The sequence below is a fragment of the Cottoperca gobio genome, chromosome 11 (assembly GCF_900634415.1).
Source record: "Cottoperca gobio chromosome 11, fCotGob3.1, whole genome shotgun sequence".
NCBI lineage: Eukaryota > Metazoa > Chordata > Actinopteri > Perciformes > Bovichtidae > Cottoperca > Cottoperca gobio.
The window spans coordinates 3,945,574-3,963,424 of record NC_041365.1 but is presented as its reverse complement, the minus strand read 5'-3'; the positions used below and the strand labels follow the sequence as shown (position 1 = coordinate 3,963,424).

Genomic DNA, 17,851 nt, shown 5'->3' with positions numbered 1-17,851 from the left:
TTGAAAAGTGTAAATCATCCACTACTGTCCATTTTAAATCTGAGCCGGAGTAAAAAAAACAGAAGACCTGCACACAGCCCGACAGACGCGAAGCCTAAATTGAGGCATGACGCCTTGTCCGTTTGGTTTTCTCCTTGTGGAATTTTTATGGCACGTTCGTCTCTTGAAGGCAGCGACTTGTCCTCTGCTTTCCCCCCACATGCTATTCCCCAGGAGCGGCCCCTTCTACTAGCACAAGCCCAATCATGTGTTACTGACAAAAATAACGAGATAGAGATTATTTATTCTGCTCCAGGTATGTGCGCCCTTTGCGGTAACATATCCCCAGAAGGCATGATGTGCAAGGGTGAATACCGGGCTCCCACATCCAGTGGGCCCACGCTAAGAGGAGACCTACGGGGTGTGTGTAGGATAAACACGCTGATTTATGGCTGGCCAATGGCAACAAAGTTCCCACGAAAATTATTTCGCTGAGTCGAGCCAAGGACACACCCAGGAACTAAATAAGGACCAGAAGAAAGGAGATGAAAGAAGTGAGTGCGCACTAGTGTCAAACATGTCGGCGCTGGGAGCGAGGGGGCCACTGTTACAGGAAAACAGGAGGGCAGTGCACTCTGCAGGCATCCTCACACAAGCACTCGTTGGTCTACAAGAGTATACAAATTAAATCTCATAATATTTAAATTCATCTTTTGCCTAAATGTCATTACGCACGGCTGCATCACAACTAAAACTCACAGGTCAAATGTTCATATTGAGTATTTACGACGTGTTGTACACGATGAGCAGAGCAATTGTTAACCTGTGGCAACAGACACTTCTTTTCCAACAGAAACGATCGGATATTGGGAGAAACAGCAGTGAACACATAATGAGACAGACACATTTTTTTCACGACACATTAATGTGAAACTAGTATGTCTGCAAAGAGAAATAGGAACAGTACAAGTGTCATACGCAGATGTGGAATATGCACATTGTGTTGGATGCAATTAACTATCCATTCCTTTCTGCACGATTGATATTGATTGAGATACTCTGTCCATGCTTTGCATTTAAATCTTCAGAACTGTGTTGTTTGATCGACTGGTAATTTATTGCACGAAACAAATCACTGCAGTGTCTCAATACAGCATATTGGACTCGCTAAGTGCATGTTAATGAACACCGTTATGTGCAATCATGGAATGCAAGTAATGTTGCCAAACAGAAATGTTTTCTAAACATTTTCTAAATTCTGTCACAGGGATATTCCTGTTTGTCAATTAAAGGTAAAAAAAAAGGTATTTTGTTCACTGCATATGAGTTTATTTAACAATTCAATGCGCAGTGAATCGTTGCCAACATTCATATGTATGAATTACAGAACTGTAAAGCAAAATGCATAGACACATAGGTTGAAATAGGGGTCTTCTCGTCTTTCCAGCCTGCACTGCAGACAGAGCTGCAACCACAATACCCCCAGTAACCCCCACAGGAGGGCGTCAAAGAGCACATCTTTCCACGACCATCCACCCAATGATTTCTGTAGCCGAACGCCCATTCAAATCCAACAACAAACAAATACGGTCGTGACAGCATACAACTGCCAACAGGAAAATCAAAGCAACACTAGTGTTATATCGCACATCAGATTTACCAATCAAATCATAATCAAATCATAATCAAATAAACTAACATGAAACCAGTTCTTCCAACCTCTGGATATATAAACAGAAAACAAATGAGAAGCAATGTTTGAAAAAAGAACTGTGTTATTTGCATGAGTTGCATGTCATTGCAAATTGATGGAAGAGCAAACACAGTAACAAGTTTCAGTTTTCTTACCTTGTGAAGGTTTCTGCTTATAAACAGGGGGAGGTGAGGGGAGGGAGTTTGCAGGTGCAGACGGGCAGTGACGGAGGGAAGTATCCAGCAGAGTCCCCGGACGGAAACTGGGACTCCCGGTGACGCAACGGGGCTCCTTCCACTCATCTCGCCCAAACGTGTCAGGAGAACGACAGCAGGGCATCCAAAACGATCCGGTCATGTCCCAAAGCAAGCCCCACCGAGAGAAAACTCCGAACTCCAAAAAAGGAGTAAAAATGTACACGGTCGCTGGTGGAAAACAGCCGCGTGGAAGCCCGAGACCGTTAAATGAAAGGATGCTCTATTCCGCTATTGGAAATTATATATATAAAAGTTCATGTCCACGAATCCCTGCCACGTGACAAGCTGCGGCCAATAGTAGGACGAGTCGGGTCGTAAAAGTTGTATTTCCATGTTGTAAATTTTCATAAACAACAACGGATTTATGACCCAGCGCTGAAGGGAGAGGTGGGAAGCAAGGGGAGGGGGGGAGAGGGGGAGAGACAGAGAAGGAAGGGGGCAGGTCACCGCCAGGCGCCATCTTACCGAGGACAGAGGGAATGCAGAGTTCAACAGCAATTTCCCTTCATCTGCAGCCTGCCCCATCTCACATCCTCATAGTTCACATTCCCCAACTTAAGTGTTTACTTTACACTCATAATGGATTGAAACATTTTGCATTACATGCAACTTAATGTTGGCTTCAGTCAACAGCACTAACTGGGAGCAACATACTATTACTCAACCGGCGCGTGCTATTATAATTGCTGTGGTGACAAAATATAAAATTCACAAATATTGAAGGCAGATATTACATGCAAACAAATAGACAAGTAAAACCCATTTCTTTCAAATATATTTTCATTTACAGATTTAAAACATTCCCAAAGGTTTAAGATTTGTTTTTATATTTATTGGTTGAAATTCTACTTCTCATTCTTCACAAAACGTTGGCACTGCACCTTCATATATCACAGGATTTGCACATTTTAGGTTTATTTATTTTTACACAATGCCTTGATACTAAAATGTAATGCTGTTTAAATAAAAGTGCATGCGTTTAAATGTTAGCATTCACAGTCACGTAATGAATTATTTGAGCCTGAAAATATTTCTTAATGAAATAGGCAAGAGGTACACAGACAATACACGGATAAGACTTCAACACATATGTTATGGTATTCCTGTTTACAGTTATAAGCATGTTGACTTTCTGGGAATCTGAGGTAGGTTAAACAAGATCTTCCGAAATTAAAGAAATGTTTGTGGCATATATATAACGGGGGAAATAAATATCGAAAAACTGGCATGTTAACACTCTAAGTGATTATATTAAATACAGCGGTACATTTACTGAAATCTACAGAACCAGCTAAATCACAGTTGGAGGCATTTAACTAACAAAACATTCACTTTTTATTAGCCAAAATAACTCAAAATAAGGCACATTTGCGCAAAAAGTGTGTATTTGTTCCCTTTAGAAAATACAACTGTTGAGAAAAAGTACTCGAATAGGTAGATTAGATTAATTTACTCACTAATTTACAATTTCAATTTACGTTGAATTCCTTGTGTTGGTGTTTTAATATTAGCAGGAAAATATTAGGTAGTATTTCGTTAAGGAATGTTCATTCAGTTGTACAATCACGTTCAATTTCCTATTGTATTGCATATATAAAAAATATAGTTTGGATAGGCAATTAATACCGCTATATCATGCGGAACCTATATGTGTATTTTGGCTTTAAAATATGAAATACAGAGCTACAGCCTACTGTTAAATGCTTATTACATAATTGCCTTCAGCTATCATTCAAATTATCAACCTACAAAGCTCTTAGTGCATGAATGCTATGTGGGAAATATTTTAGATATATCCTTAATTCATAATAAAAGTGTGTTTCTTTCATTTAATCCTCGTGCCTTTTGTTACTTTGCAGCCGTTTCTGACTCCAAAGCGGGGCTCCGGGTTTCTCCAGCTTCGGGCTCTCCGGCCTCTGACACCGTCTGAATATCATCGTCCTTTTCCCTGGGGGTCGACACCGGGTCCTCCTTGTGGTCTTTCTTCCACTTCATCCTGCGGTTCTGAAACCAGATTTTGATCTGTCTCTCTGAGAGGCAGAGGGCGTGTGCTATCTCGATCCTCCTCCTGCGGGTCAGGTACCGGTTGAAGTGGAACTCCTTCTCCAGCTCCAGGGTCTGGTACCGGGAGTAGGTCTGCCGCCCCCGCTTTCGGTTCGGATCTGTAAAATAAAATACGCTAGCTGTATATAACTTGCAAAAATAAACAAAAATATTGTATCTATGAAATTTGAAACTGTATAAATCATTAATTAAGGTTGTGTTGCAATTGATGCTGAGAATAAAAACGTGTAGTTGGAATCATTTTGAGAGTCATTAATTTATTTGTGAGTGCCCTATTAATTGTGGCCCACACACACACTCACACACACACACACACACACACACACACACACACACACACACACACACACACACACAGATACACACATACACACACACTCCTCAAATCAATGGGGGAAAGGTTTTTTTTCTTAAATTCTCTGCATCTATTTAAAATAGTCCTGCTGGGACACTTGCTCCATGCCTCCTTTGATGCGCTGCATGCCTTTCCAATTTAAAGCCAGCGATGCTCTGCGCACCAAAGGAGCCATAAGTAATTAGATTACAGCCCCAACACCTTCACCCTCAAAATGATAACCAATGCCAATGTTTCAAATGGCTTGCATTCTAAATCCACTTGACTTCTTTATGTAGCCGACAATAGTGGTGCATATTGATCCAACAATGTGTACCAAAGAGTTCTAGAAAATACCAGATCCTCTGCAGTGCAGACTCAATTAGAAAGGAGCTGCAGAGTGCAAGAGAACTGATTTACACAACATGCCGGTCTTTTTTACAACCACAAAGGGGAGAAGAGGCTATAAGAGTAATAGGAGTGCAGAGAAAACCCCCAGCGGCAAGGTCTCTGCGTACTGAACACACAGAAGCGCTGGCCAAATGAATTTATGGCTGCAGAACTCATTAGTTGCGCAATAAAAGTTTTACGATTCTTCCCATGCAACACCAATGGCTTCACGAAATTAATTGAACCACTAACGGCCAATGTAAGTATCCCAATGTTTTGTAAAAGCATTGACCTGAGGGCTTTGAAATAGCCCATAAGAGACAGTATCAGCACGTACCTGATCCTCTCATCCAGGGATACATCCGGTATTGTTTGTCCGGCGGCGAGGTGAGGGGTCCCGGCTCCGGATTGCAGCAGCTGTCGGTGAAAAGGCGGCTCTGCTCAAACAGGCTGCAGTGCAGTGGGTGCGCGTCCTGCCCCTGGCCATATCCCGAGGTAAACACGGGGCGGCTCTGGTACACTGCATTATTGACGCTGTAAACTCCAGACAGAGACGGTGCAAACGCAATGGCCGCAGCAGTCCGAGCCGAGGCATAGTCCTCCCCACTGGGTCCAATACTGCAAGAAGCCCGCTCCACGTTTGGGAAGAGAGAACTACCCGTCGTATATTTGCTAAGAAGACCATCCACATAATAAGAACTCATATTTTTTCTCTCTGATTTGTTGGCCCAGAATCCTCAGTGTCGTTTTTACGAGGTAGTGTGATATATGACAGCAATACAGCCTAGATTTACACCAAACCCCATTTTTACTCTGGACCAAAGAACTCACCCACGTGACTCAGGCCTGGTCGCTCTCATCCAATCAGCAGGCAGACATGAGTTTAATTATGGCGCAGGACTGCAGAATGGGATTAACACTTCACACACAAACACATACACACATGTAAACACACACGAGAGAAATTCTCACAAACCAAGTGATCTAGAGGTAATTTGAGTTGTATAAGGTCATGGGTTTATATCACATATCTCAGTACTGCATTACAAATAATCATATATTTAAAAAGATTATTCTCTTGTTTTTTTATTATACCTTCTTCAAATACTTTTAACCTTCTATAATCGATAATAATAGTCGACACTAACCATACAATCATAGGCTACACTAATAAACAGAACATAATTGGCTATAATAGTTTTATATCATAACTTTAAAAAAAATTATGTTTTTTCTTGCTTTTAAAATGCTTAAAGCCGACAGTCACGTGCTAAAAAAAATAAAGCAATTTTATGTCATTTATTTATCAATATTAATAGTGCAAAAAATAGGAAAACGCTGTTTATTTCCCAGTATTTCATGATAGCTTGGAATACTATTTGTTGGATTAGTTTAGGTGATAATTTGGCAAGAATAAGAACAAAACATTTTTGGGGAAATGTGCCAATAATAATAACCGTAATAATAATAATAATAATAATAATAATAATAATAATAATAATAATAATAATAATAATAATAATAATAATAATAATAATAATAATAATAATAACAATAATAATAACAATAATAATAACAATAATATTGCCCAATTCATTCTAAAATGTTTTTCTTTTTCACCGCTATTACAGTGTTAGCAAAATGGACGAACAATTTGTACAAATTAGCATAAAGTATGCTTTTAACAAAAACACGCAGAGATACGAGAAAGCGAATGGTCATTGAAGAAAGAGACAGTACTATTAAAATAATAATAAATAATAGAGATAATAATAAATACACCAAAAATTCGTTAAATTATATCTCAACATAGAAACATGTTATAATTGTGCAGCTCAGCCAGACGACTAAGTTATGTGTATGGTAATTTAAATGATAAACATTGCGGTGGAAAGAGCTGTTTGAGGACAAAATCTCCATTAATAAGTGCAACAAGGGAAACTGTTCGTATTTCATTTCAGTCTTAATAACCCTGCTGCTCAGCAAGTTCGGTTTCAAATGATTTGTGTCTATAAAGCCGTATAAAACATCCGAGAAAGACGAACATTAAACAGAGAGCGATATCTGAGGGCGGCAGCAGTGATCCAGCAGTCACAGTATGCTGCCTGCCTCAATCTTCCCTCCACAGCCGCAGGCAGGAGAACAGCTTCTGCACTGAGACTGTAAAAAGGTGTGAAATTATATGGCTGGAGTCTTAAAAAATGTTACTACAGTTTGTTTCCCAGTGCAGGTTCACTGGGGAGGAGTGAGAGAAGTGGTGGGGTGATGTTGTGGAACAGTGTCTCCACCATCTGGTGACTTGTGGAGACTGCGGAGTGGGGATGCAGCAGTGCGCATGCGCTGTGTCTTTCTACTGCAATCATGGATCAAATATAAGATACAAGAGAGAGAAATGTCTCTCAAATGTAATATTTTTGTTGTTGTGCTTGTGATTTTAGGCAAAGCGCTGATGTCTTTTAACAGACTTGTCCTGCTGTATTATTTTAAAAAGCACCATCTTGGCCTACCACTGCGTTTGAAACTAGCTGCTGGCTTTATTGCTCCTTCTCCTTTAGGACGGGCCCAGCAAATGAGCAGAGGGCGGAAGGTTCCCAGGTAGAAACAAAGGATTGCTCCAAATGACCATGAGTCCTGCACGTCCCCATCGGGGAGAATCCAATAAAGCTGATCATTTCCGCTCGGCCTTTTGTCCAGAGCGCAGTCCCACGGAAAGAGAAGAAAAAACAAATGGGTGCCATTCTGGAAACGGCCTAATTGTGTCTGGACGGCCATAAAGCCATTACAACTGGAATGCCAGACAGTATAGCAGACCAGGCGTTTTATTGCACTGTCTCTGCTCGAGTCTTTGAAGTTTGGGTCCATCTGCGTCCCCTAACTCGTCACAACAGCACTCCAGTTAGCTGGACTAAAGTCCTATTTACCCTCTAACTACACTAATCTATCAGAGTATTTGCTGTGCTTAAGATAACTAAATAACCTGGTGTATCCGACAGAGCCGTGCTGATCAACCATCAGACTTAGAAGCTTTGCAGCTAGCTCACATTAGATTTGCTGCTTCTCGTATTTGCTATGTCCTTGTGCCAAATATTTTCTCCAACATGCAGAGACTTGAACCAGCATTACAAACACATTGGCCGTATTTCAAACCTAGACATCCTCTCTAAAACCTTTGGGATAGACTATTTGAGGCCACGTTCCGTTTTCCCTTGGGGTCTTATATTTCATAATATTTGTTCACAACGTATCCGTTCGTGTTGTGAAGTGGTTATGTCGACATGGCGCTAATGACGGAGCTTTTTGCTGAGCGGCCTTGTCATATCTGAGCTGAACAACAACACATCGGCTGCATTATTTTGAGATTCAGCTGTCGAAGACCTCGATGTCTTTTTTTGTTTTGTGTCCTCTCGCCTCGCAGCGCTTTGCACCCCATAAAAGGTTATAGCGGTAATTGTCTTTTATGGCTGTATACAGCTAACAACATCCTCTGCCAAGACGCAGCTCCGTCCCCAATCCAGAAACACACACACACAGATTCACCTTTGGGTGTGTGTGTGTTTTAATTGGTGTTGGTGTGTTTTGTATGTATGTGTGCTCTGCAAATTGAAATGCTTGAGAATATTTATCAAAACCTGTAAAATGTTGTTAATTTTCACTAATTCTCTATAAATACATGTTACATTATACAAATATTTGTATCATTTTGTTATGTCTTTTAGTGGGTGTGTGTGTGTGTGTGTGTGTGTGTGTGTGTGTGTGTGTGTGTGTGTGTGTGTGTGTGTGTTGACAGCGGTAACCTTCATATATTTTGCAGTGCAAAGCAGCACCAAAAAATACTTTTTATGCAGCAAGAATCATGAAATATATTTATAATAGATATTGTAAAAACATAAATAATTTCGATATAAATCCGACGTGAAATAAGAATGTGACGTGCATGCATTCGCAGATATAATTTGTTTTATTTAATAAATAAAGTACAAATTACATTTGTGAACCACAAGTCAGACGGTCAACAGACCGTGAGGTATTCAATAAGTAGCCTACAGTGTTTTCTTTAATTTCCTCTCACTAACAAACATTATGTACTTCCAAAATGTTACTCCCTGAAATTCATAGTTCAGCATCTAATGCAAGCAAACCTACTAGCCTTTAATCCGCCATCGAAACAAAAATAGGTTATTGTAGGTAGTTGAAAGACATAGGTAGTCAATCGTGTCGTGTGATATAGCTTCTATAACATCTTTTAATTTAGCATTTTAGCATCTTCAAGAGGTTTCTGAGGTTTATGCACCTACTTCAAAATGTGACCAGTCTGTTATACGGCTCCAATGTTAGATTCAAACTCATGGTCATCAGTCATAGTTCTAAACAGTAAGGGAGGAACAGCAATAAAATTAATACATTTTTACAAACTATACGCTCAGGTGACTCTGACATAGACAACAAATATAGCTACAAACCAGAACACAGCTAGAAACATCCATACACAAACAAGCACAGGGACCAGGCCAACTAATACACTTTAACGAGGTATTAATTCAAATCAACATGAGAAAAAAAATACAAAACGAGTGGGCACCGTTAAAATTGTGCAATATAAAGGTAGTCGCATCAAACTGAGGCCCAACATGCTTTTTTACAAGACAAATAAGCCTAATAGCTTCTGTTATATAAGACAATAAGACAATGAAGTTTAAAAACAAGGTCCAGCAGAGTTGAGAGCTTCTCCACACAAAGCTCGCTAACAGCCTAAATATCTACTGTTCAGCCAATCTCTTTAGGTGCGCCCTCTTTATTAAACTTCTTCATCTTCATCCTGCGGTTCTGGAACCAGATTTTAACCTGTCTCTCGGTGAGGTTTAACAGCCTCGCCACCTCGTACCTACGGTCCCTGGTCAGGTAGGTGCTAAAGAGGAACTCTTTCTCCAGCTCCAGGATCTGGTGCTTGGTGTACGGACAGCGTTTTTTTCTCGTGGCACTCGCGTGGAGCCAGTTGGACACTGGGTTATCTGGAAAGAGTGAGGGGGGGCGACATTGTTGTGAGGGCCCGGTGCCGAGTGACCAAATGCAAAAAACAAACATCACTCATAATTTAGCTCAGACCAACAAATAAAAATGAAAGAATCCTCTTTTTCTGATGAGAGGAAAATGGCTACACATGTATAACCGCAGCTACATCCAAATAAAACTTCCCCCTGTTTCTCTCGGCTCACGTTCACTTTAAAAGCTGCAAAAGGTTATCTAATATAGCAATGGGAGCTGGGCCATTAACAGTCCCCATAAGGAAATGGCACGTTCAGAATGGCATCTGTTCAGACGCGCACCCCCATCACGCACCCCAATCCTCACAGCTAAATGTGGTATAAATAGTAGACTATAAACATAAAGCACGCTGCAGCGACTTACTTGGATCATGGCCAGATTTCTCTTCACCTTCCCCGCTCTTGTCCTCTGCCTGGCCGGACAGTGCGTCCTTTTCCACCGGTGATGCCGTCGCTACAGTCCCGTTGGCGTAATCAGAGAGTAGTAGCGCCGTGTGTGAGCCGGGCAGCGCGCCGTCAGCTCGCGTCCCTAGACCCTCCGGTTTGATTCCGTAGTGATGGGTCGTCGGTAATCCGGCCATGGGTAGAGAACCGGACATAGGCTCCAAAAGCCACGACTGATAGCGGCCATCTGTATCTGCACCGACCGGACCATGGGGATGCCCATAGTGGTGATGATACACAGAGGAAACGGTGCCTGGGAACTGAGCAGGGACGTGGCTCCATGATGGCCCGAATACCGGAGGTTTGGACGGGAAGGTGCAGGTCCCGAGCTCGCTGTGGTCGCTGATGGAGACAGGTTGCCTGGAGTGCTGGAGCCCAGGACCGGAGGGGTATCTCGGCACGGAGAGCTCCTCGCTCTCGGGTAGAATGAGGGAATCGACGTAGTAACTAGTCAGTGTTCCGGATGTCGACATGGCAGAAAAATTATACGTTCACATGTACGCAGTCATACAACAGATACATGCAAAAGTAAAAACGCGCACACACACCACACACACATACACACGCAGTAAACCCAGCCTCACAAAATAACAATGTGGAGAAATCAAGTAGCAACTTGGCCCCACAGAGAACTACAGTGGGCTAGTAATGGGGAGACAGGCTGCCACGCCATTGGGTAGCAGTCACACGTGATCATAAAGGCTGAACAATAAAGGATAAATCAATCCCTTTGGTCATTAAATACTCACCCGCTCTCCTATAACAACCTCTAGTTTTAAAGCTAAGAATTATCAAGATATGAGTTGAATCTATTATCTGTGGAACTGAAAATATGAATGACTGAATGAGAAAAAAAAAGTGCAGTATCTTAACCTACTGCTGCTGTTAAAATATCTTCTTGGTTACCCAAAACGATACAGTATGTTTTTGGAGGCCTTATTTTACGAGGTACTTTATAGGACACGTAAGCACCCTACTATTGCTGTTCACAAAAACACATTTTAACAACCACTATATTAGAGAAACTTAGCAACTTACAGCTGAAACAGCATCTGGATCTCAAATTATAACTATACACATTTCATTATTTTATATTTTTCTTATTTTTCGGCTGTGTCAGACATCTTTCAATGGCCGTACATTCTCCCGTGTTCGGCTTTAAACATTACACATATTTTACAGACAAAACTGACAAATACACCAAAGGTGATGAGTGTCATATCTAATATTAGGCTAAAATAGTTATGTTCAGTTTAACATTTAGCTAGACAAGATAGTTGTTTTTGGGCCTATGGTGATTTGAACACATTAAACATATAAGAATAATGCTTATATGTTGTTAGTTTTCATCAATAACCACAGTTCGTGAAGGATATTTCACGTCACTGTATATGTTGGGGCTACAACTCTAATGATTCACATTACAGCATGTATGCAGTTTTAAAGGAAGATAATGTGTGTGCATTTCATATAGATGAAAGAGAAATCAATAAACATGAGATTATTTATTTAAAATGAATAAGATTTTATTTAGAAAATGTCAATTAGATGAAAAAGGAGCAGGACTATTTCAGTTACAAGTTTATCTCGTGAGTTGCAGTTACAGGCTAGTATTAGTTTGACCATAATTACGGTGTAAACGCACTGCACTATATAACAAATATAACAACATTTACTGGAACACTTGTTATAAAATATATAAAGTCATAAATGGGTTACAAAATGTTTTACAAAATGGAAAATAAAAACATAGACGAGAAATTAAAAATAGCAATGAAAATAATAGAATAGAACACACAGAATAAATGTGGTGATTATGTGTTATTGATCCACTGAATTGATTCACGATTGCCGAATATTTATTGAATATGTTCCAAATAACATTAATGGCGGATCCAGGTTTCTCCTCACTTAACCAACCGTTAAACCCGTTTATTATCGACACCGCCGTTATCACTTGCATGAGCCTATATGTTGCCATCATCACCGCCATCAACAAATTATCTCTGATGCTTGCTCGCAGCCAGTGCTTCGGTGTAACGTTACACTTAAATAGCGCTAAAAATATGCGTAATGTGGTGCTTGTGGTTTTTTCCTTTTAACATCAAATGTTGCGAGCAGTGGCGAACACCAGGAGATAACAACACGTTATAAATGCCTGCACTAGACGGATTATAAAACGTAACATAAACTTTTAATTAATAAATAAACAATAATAAATTGCCGGCTAGAAGCGTTAACATTTAAATGCATGTATATATACATAAATGTTAACTTTGTATTTGGTTAAATTATTTACTAATTATTTAGCTGATATTAAATTGACAGATTAAAGTAATACACTATTAACAATATACTAAGAATGTATGTAGATTACAGACATGCATTTATAACCTAATCTTAATCTGGATTTGCACAAAATTAGGTAGCTGTGTGCGTATTGACGTCTACAATTCCCTAAACCTTACCCCACATTGCGAATCACGTCTACACAGCAGCAACAATGAGTTTTCGCACATTACGCTGCGTTTTTTTATTTACCATCAAGTAAACGGAGAGCTTGGCCAACACCCCACAAGGCCACAGGCAATTCACACGCAGGAATTCTCTCCACTCTGGTCTTACTATTGCATTTAAAAGAGAAGCAAAGAAAGGCACATGCTGTCCATAATGTGCATACTGGTTGCAAGCTATCACCTCAATGGTACTTGCACTTTATTTGGCCAACAGACATCAAACAAGCCGAGGGGGGAAAGGAGCGGCTGTGCGCCTATTTGTGCACTAAAAGTTAGAATAGACAAACACCTTCAGAGGAGGAAAAGACGCCAATGGCTCCCAGGCTATAAACCTAAATCAGGGTGTTTTTTCACCCAGTTTACCGCAGGGGCTATTCACTTCTTTTGCCTCTGCAGATAACAGCCTGTCTGGCGGATCTAAATATCGCCATAAAGCCCTTCCCCTCCTTTTGTCTGAGCCACTATTGCGCAGCGGAAGCATCCGGTCTCATTGCCCACGGAGGTCGCTGTTGCCTCATTCACCTTCCCCTTCCCCTCCACTGCAGTGGTCGTAACCGAGGCCTTGTCTGGCGTGTCTGCGTCACTACTACTCACGGAAAACACTCACGGCTTTACCCTTAATCCCAAGTCCACGACGCATACTGCAGTTCAGCTTTGATCACATTTAAATTCAGCACACATGGCCTCGCCGGCTTATTTTAACGACGAAATACAAGTAACGAAGTCTAAAGAAAACATTACAGGAGACAGGTTAAGGACATACACAACAGCCAGTTACCCCTCCCCGGTTTATAAGCCAGGGGGGTTTAGAACATACTTCCAAAACACCTCTCCACAATTTTCATCAAATCCCATCATATTTATGCCCCCGATTTGCTTTCCTTTTGGTTTTGATGTGTGGAACTGGGGCAATTAAGACAGTTTCATGTTGCAGAGTTAGAAATGGACCCCAACAACATGAAACTACCTAAACCACTCGACAGTCAATCCGGGCCTCAAGTGAAACACAATCAGCCAATTCATAATGCACCGTGGTCGTCGGTCCCGTCATCAAGTGTCCAAAAAAAAAAATCGTCTGTATTAAGAAAGTACAACTGTGTTGAACACACTACCGTGAAGCCGGGGCAGCAAGCCGCAAAATGGACAAATTCACAATGATAAATGGACTTACCCAATCCTTGAAATGCTAATCCCAGTATTCCGACATTAAAGCAGAAGGTAATGTTTTATCCATTGTATCTGTACAGTTCAGATTTCTAGCTGGGAGCCAGGCCTCCTCTCTGTCTGAATGGCTCTCCCACGACTGAAGCAGCTCTTAGTGGAGAGGGAGAAACCTCATATACCAGCCAGTCATAAAACTCTACAATAGCCGGCTGAGCATGCAGCTAGACGGCTTATAGCCTAATATCTTAATTATTTCCGATGGCCATTATATTAGCCTCTGGAAACATTTGTCAGCCGGTTCACAAAAGAACTAGTGAGTGTGCAGCAATGGAGGCCATATTATTTTGGATTTTGGATTTCAAACACTCTTTTCTTCTGCTTCTGTAGAATACACTTTGACCAAAGAAATATAAACCCACGGTACAAAAACACAAGTTGCTACTCCTCAATGCGAGCTGATAATTTATTAAGCATTACACAAAAACACAATGTCATATGTACACAGAAATATACAATAAAAACATTCCTATTTCACTTTGCACACCATTTTTGTGTAAACTTCCTCAGCGTGATTAAAGATCCAACATTTAGCTCGTACATAGAATAGGCCAATATCATGGTAGACTATACATCTAATGGTCAATGGTGAATTATTATTCTTCCCTTTTGGATACATGGATGGTATATTCCAGAGTGATTAAAACAAAATAAGTAGGAAAAGTCTATATCATGCTATTCAAATTAAAATAAAATAAATTTATATTTATTGACTAAATTTAGGTTAAGATTATTTGCCAGCGGTTGGGGGGTAAGTGGACAATTTAAGCCACCTTCCAGGGCACAATGTTTTTTAAATTGCGTTAATTTAACTCCACTGACGACACTATCCAACCATACGACAGAAGTAACAAACAGGTCGACAATACAAAAACACAACATCAGAAAACAATCAAATAGAACTCATAACATTCATTTCCCCCCCAATGTTCTTATTTTCAGTAGCTCACAGAGGACTTTAAGCGTGTCTGGAAATAAAAGAAAGTTGTTCCCCACAGTGAAATGAGTCATCATGTGGACAGAGTGGTGAGGAAAGAGGGGGGGGGGGTGTGTTGGAGGAGGATGGGTGTCATTGACTCCACCAATTATGTGATCACCTTGTTCATCATGAAAATCCGTAGTTGGAGGTGAGTTCCCGGATCCTGTTTTCCCGTGTCATTTTCTTCAGCTTCATCCTGCGGTTCTGGAACCATATTTTAACCTGCCTGTCCGACAGGTGGACGCCTTTACTGATCTCTAGGCGGCGCTCTCGGGTCAGGTACATGTTGAAGAGGAACTCCTTCTCCAGCTCCAGTGTCTGATGCTTGGTGTATGGACAGCGTTTCTTTCGGCCGCTTTTTGCTGTCAGCCAGTTGGCCGTGCTTACACTTTTTGTGTCTCCTAAAGAAAATGGCAGATAAATGGTTTTACGCACTGCAACATGGGGGACTGTGTGTGTGTGTGTGTGTGTGTGTGTGTGTGTGTGTGTGTGTGTGTGTGTGTGTGTGTGTGTGTGTGCGAATGTATATGTGTATGTGTGTGTGTGTGTGTGTGTGTGTGTGTGTGTGTGTGTGTGTGTGTGTGTGTGTGTGTGTGTATCAGAAACAGAGAGAGAGAGAGAGTATTATGTAGAACCTGTACATGTGACACCTGCGTATTTAATATGTGAATATGTACAATTATTTGGCAATAACATGTTTTTTAACCAATAAAACTATTTGAGTTGAGTATCCAGGAGTGTGTTTGTGTTTATGGTTGTGTTATACACACATTACAGTAACATTTGTGTGTTTTCTTTGTGTGTGTGTGTGTGTGTGTGTGTGTGTGTGTGTGTGTGTGTGTGTGTGTGTGTGTGTGTGTGTGTGAATGTATATGTGTATGTGTGTGTGTGTGTGTGTGTGTGTGTGTGTGTGTGTGTGTGTGTGTGTGTTATGCGTAAAATATGGTTGCTTTGTTAGACTCACCAGACTGCCAATGGTAGTTTGAAAATATAACATTTTACACCAATAATTAAATGAAACAGAAACATTGTTTTAGTTTTATGGAGAGTAAAAGAATACAAAGACATTATGGCTCAAAGAAATATAATAAGGGCCTACACAAACACATGAAGGAGTATTTGGTAGTATATTTTACGCAGCGCTCAAACGAAATACTGGTTCAGAATATAGTTAATGGTAAATTCATCTAAATGTCAAAAATCACTTCTTTTTTTCTATTTATGTGTTTAGAAACAATTCCCGAATTGTATATAACTCTGTATGATTGCGTAATTAAACCAAACCTAGCTTTGTCCTTTAATCGTTGACTATTTCTTTCCATTTTACGCATATTCCTCCGGGGCGTATTCATGCACATATATATCCTTATGTACTCATACTACTTGGAGACAAAATACTTGAAGACAATAATATGTAAATGCAAAGTTTCCATACCCGTGTGTTGACTTATCACTGCAAGTAAAACTTCACATGTGCCATTTAAAAGAAATCCTCTCTCTACCTGTGCTGCATGCAAACAAAACAACAGTGCAGGGCCACACCTAGGATGAACTGTGATTACCTTTCGTGGTCTTTGCTGGTTTCTCTTTGACATGCTCTTCTGTCTCGTCAGCTGAAGAGGCTTCTGCAGTCCGAGGACTCGTGTGCCTCGTCGGTCCCCGGTGCTGCGTGAGGCTGCAGGTCTGCGTTTCCCGAGGACACGGGCTCCTCGGTGTTCCTCCCCTCCTTCGCCGTGGCTGGAGCAGAAGTCGAGGTTGGTGGCGTGTGGAAACGAGCAGGAGCAATTGGGTGTAGGCCAAAATGAGAATGGGAAGGGTTCGGCTGGGGGCCGTTGGTGTTGTAAAGTTTATGAGAATGTGCGTGCGTCTGAGACAAGCGGAAGTAGCCCGGCACAGGCACTGAGCCCCCGCCACCGCCATCGGTAACTGTACAAGAACTCGAGCCTAGGCCGGCTGTCGTTAACCTCGAATATGTAAGATCTTCCGCGGTGGAGGCTTTAGGGCACTTCGACTGCTCATACAGGCAGTAGGTGCTCTCTTCCTTAATATTCTGCGGGAATGAGCAGGGCGCGACCTGGGGACCCACCGGGTGCTCTTGGTCCATTCGACATGACCTCTGCGCGTCCATCCACATTTCCATGCTGGGCATGTACGCACCAGAGGCGGAAACCATGTTCGTGGGACCCATCTCGCTTCGCTTACCCATACCTGGGAAGTATCCATAGTTGTGTAGTCCGTAAGGCACTTCTGTAGCAGCGCTATGAGGCACACACACCGCGCTCCCCGCGTAGTGACCTCCGCCGCTCTCGGTGCGGCCACTGATCAGAGAATCCACTAAAAACGCATTTCCTGACGGGCTGTCCGAACATGACATTATTGTGGTGTATTTTGGCGAGGGAAGAAGATAGCCCTTTCTGGCTGACATTTCTTGTGCAAAACATGCTGGATATGATTAGAGGCACCCCCCCTCTCTGCCGTGCGGAATGTAAAACCAATGGAAATGCTTGAAGATGGGCAGTCCCTCCCACTCCGTGGCTACGTAGCAGCCGGAGCGTTATCCATCATGGAGCTGAGGCAGAGAAAGGAGGCAGCAGCGCAATCAGTGTGTCACCTCACCTCGTCTTAATGCACCACTGTCACTGGGGGTGAGGTACAACATGGTACAAAGTTTAACAATGCATATTTATAAAAAAAAATTAATAAACAGTATCATTAATGAATTATATAAACAAGCTTTGAAATCCCTTCAACAAACCACCGATTGATGTCTGAAGCACTGATTGTCCCTTCATTACATGCAAATCAAATGTTACCGAACTCAACCATCGGTGCAACACAGTGAGAAGGTTCAGATTTATAAAACCTCAAGTGAGAGCCGTGGAAGGGGAAATAAAACTACAAGAAACCAACTCTTTTCGTTGCAAACGCACTA

General features: G+C 41.4%; 4 protein-coding genes across 5 annotated transcripts in view; all 4 read right to left on the bottom strand.

Annotated features, from left to right (window-relative positions):
- The window catches only part of LOC115015562 (homeobox protein Hox-A2a), a 36,697-nt gene extending 34,531 nt beyond the window's left edge, over nucleotides 1–2,166 (bottom strand). The window contains exon 1 of the mRNA XM_029442990.1: nucleotides 1,828–2,166. Within this exon, the coding sequence (XP_029298850.1) occupies nucleotides 1,828–1,974 (147 nt within the window). The 5' untranslated portion in view covers nucleotides 1,975–2,166. The remainder of the gene's footprint in view (nucleotides 1–1,827) is intronic.
- Nucleotides 2,167–2,691: 525 nt separating this feature from the next.
- On the bottom strand, nucleotides 2,692–5,512 carry LOC115016128 (homeobox protein Hox-A7). Its single transcript, XM_029443797.1, has 2 exons — nucleotides 5,055–5,512; nucleotides 2,692–4,091 (listed from the first exon to the last, which is right to left on the bottom strand). Exons 1-2 carry the CDS (start codon nucleotides 5,419–5,421, stop codon nucleotides 3,778–3,780), a joined length of 681 nt encoding a protein of 226 aa, XP_029299657.1. The 5' UTR covers nucleotides 5,422–5,512; the 3' UTR covers nucleotides 2,692–3,777.
- Nucleotides 5,513–8,687: 3,175 nt separating this feature from the next.
- On the bottom strand, nucleotides 8,688–10,811 carry hoxa9a (homeobox A9a). Of its 2 annotated transcripts, XM_029443006.1 has the most exons (3): nucleotides 10,124–10,811; nucleotides 9,600–9,726; nucleotides 8,688–9,081 (listed from the first exon to the last, which is right to left on the bottom strand). In XM_029443006.1, the coding sequence occupies exons 1-3, from the start codon at nucleotides 10,674–10,676 to the stop codon at nucleotides 9,033–9,035; spliced, it is 729 nt and encodes a 242-aa protein (XP_029298866.1). In that variant the 5' UTR covers nucleotides 10,677–10,811; the 3' UTR covers nucleotides 8,688–9,032. The 2 variants fall into 2 exon arrangements, with proteins under 2 accessions (XP_029298866.1, XP_029298865.1); XM_029443005.1 differs by having other exon boundaries at nucleotides 8,688–9,726.
- A 3,521-nt stretch (nucleotides 10,812–14,332) lies between these two features.
- On the bottom strand, nucleotides 14,333–17,344 carry LOC115015618 (homeobox protein Hox-A10-like). The gene is given in 3 exon segments (XM_029443093.1): nucleotides 14,333–15,320; nucleotides 16,482–16,548; nucleotides 16,550–17,344. Coding segments are annotated over 3 exon segments (1,137 nt in total). The 3' UTR covers nucleotides 14,333–15,045.
- Nucleotides 17,345–17,851: the final 507 nt, after the last annotated feature.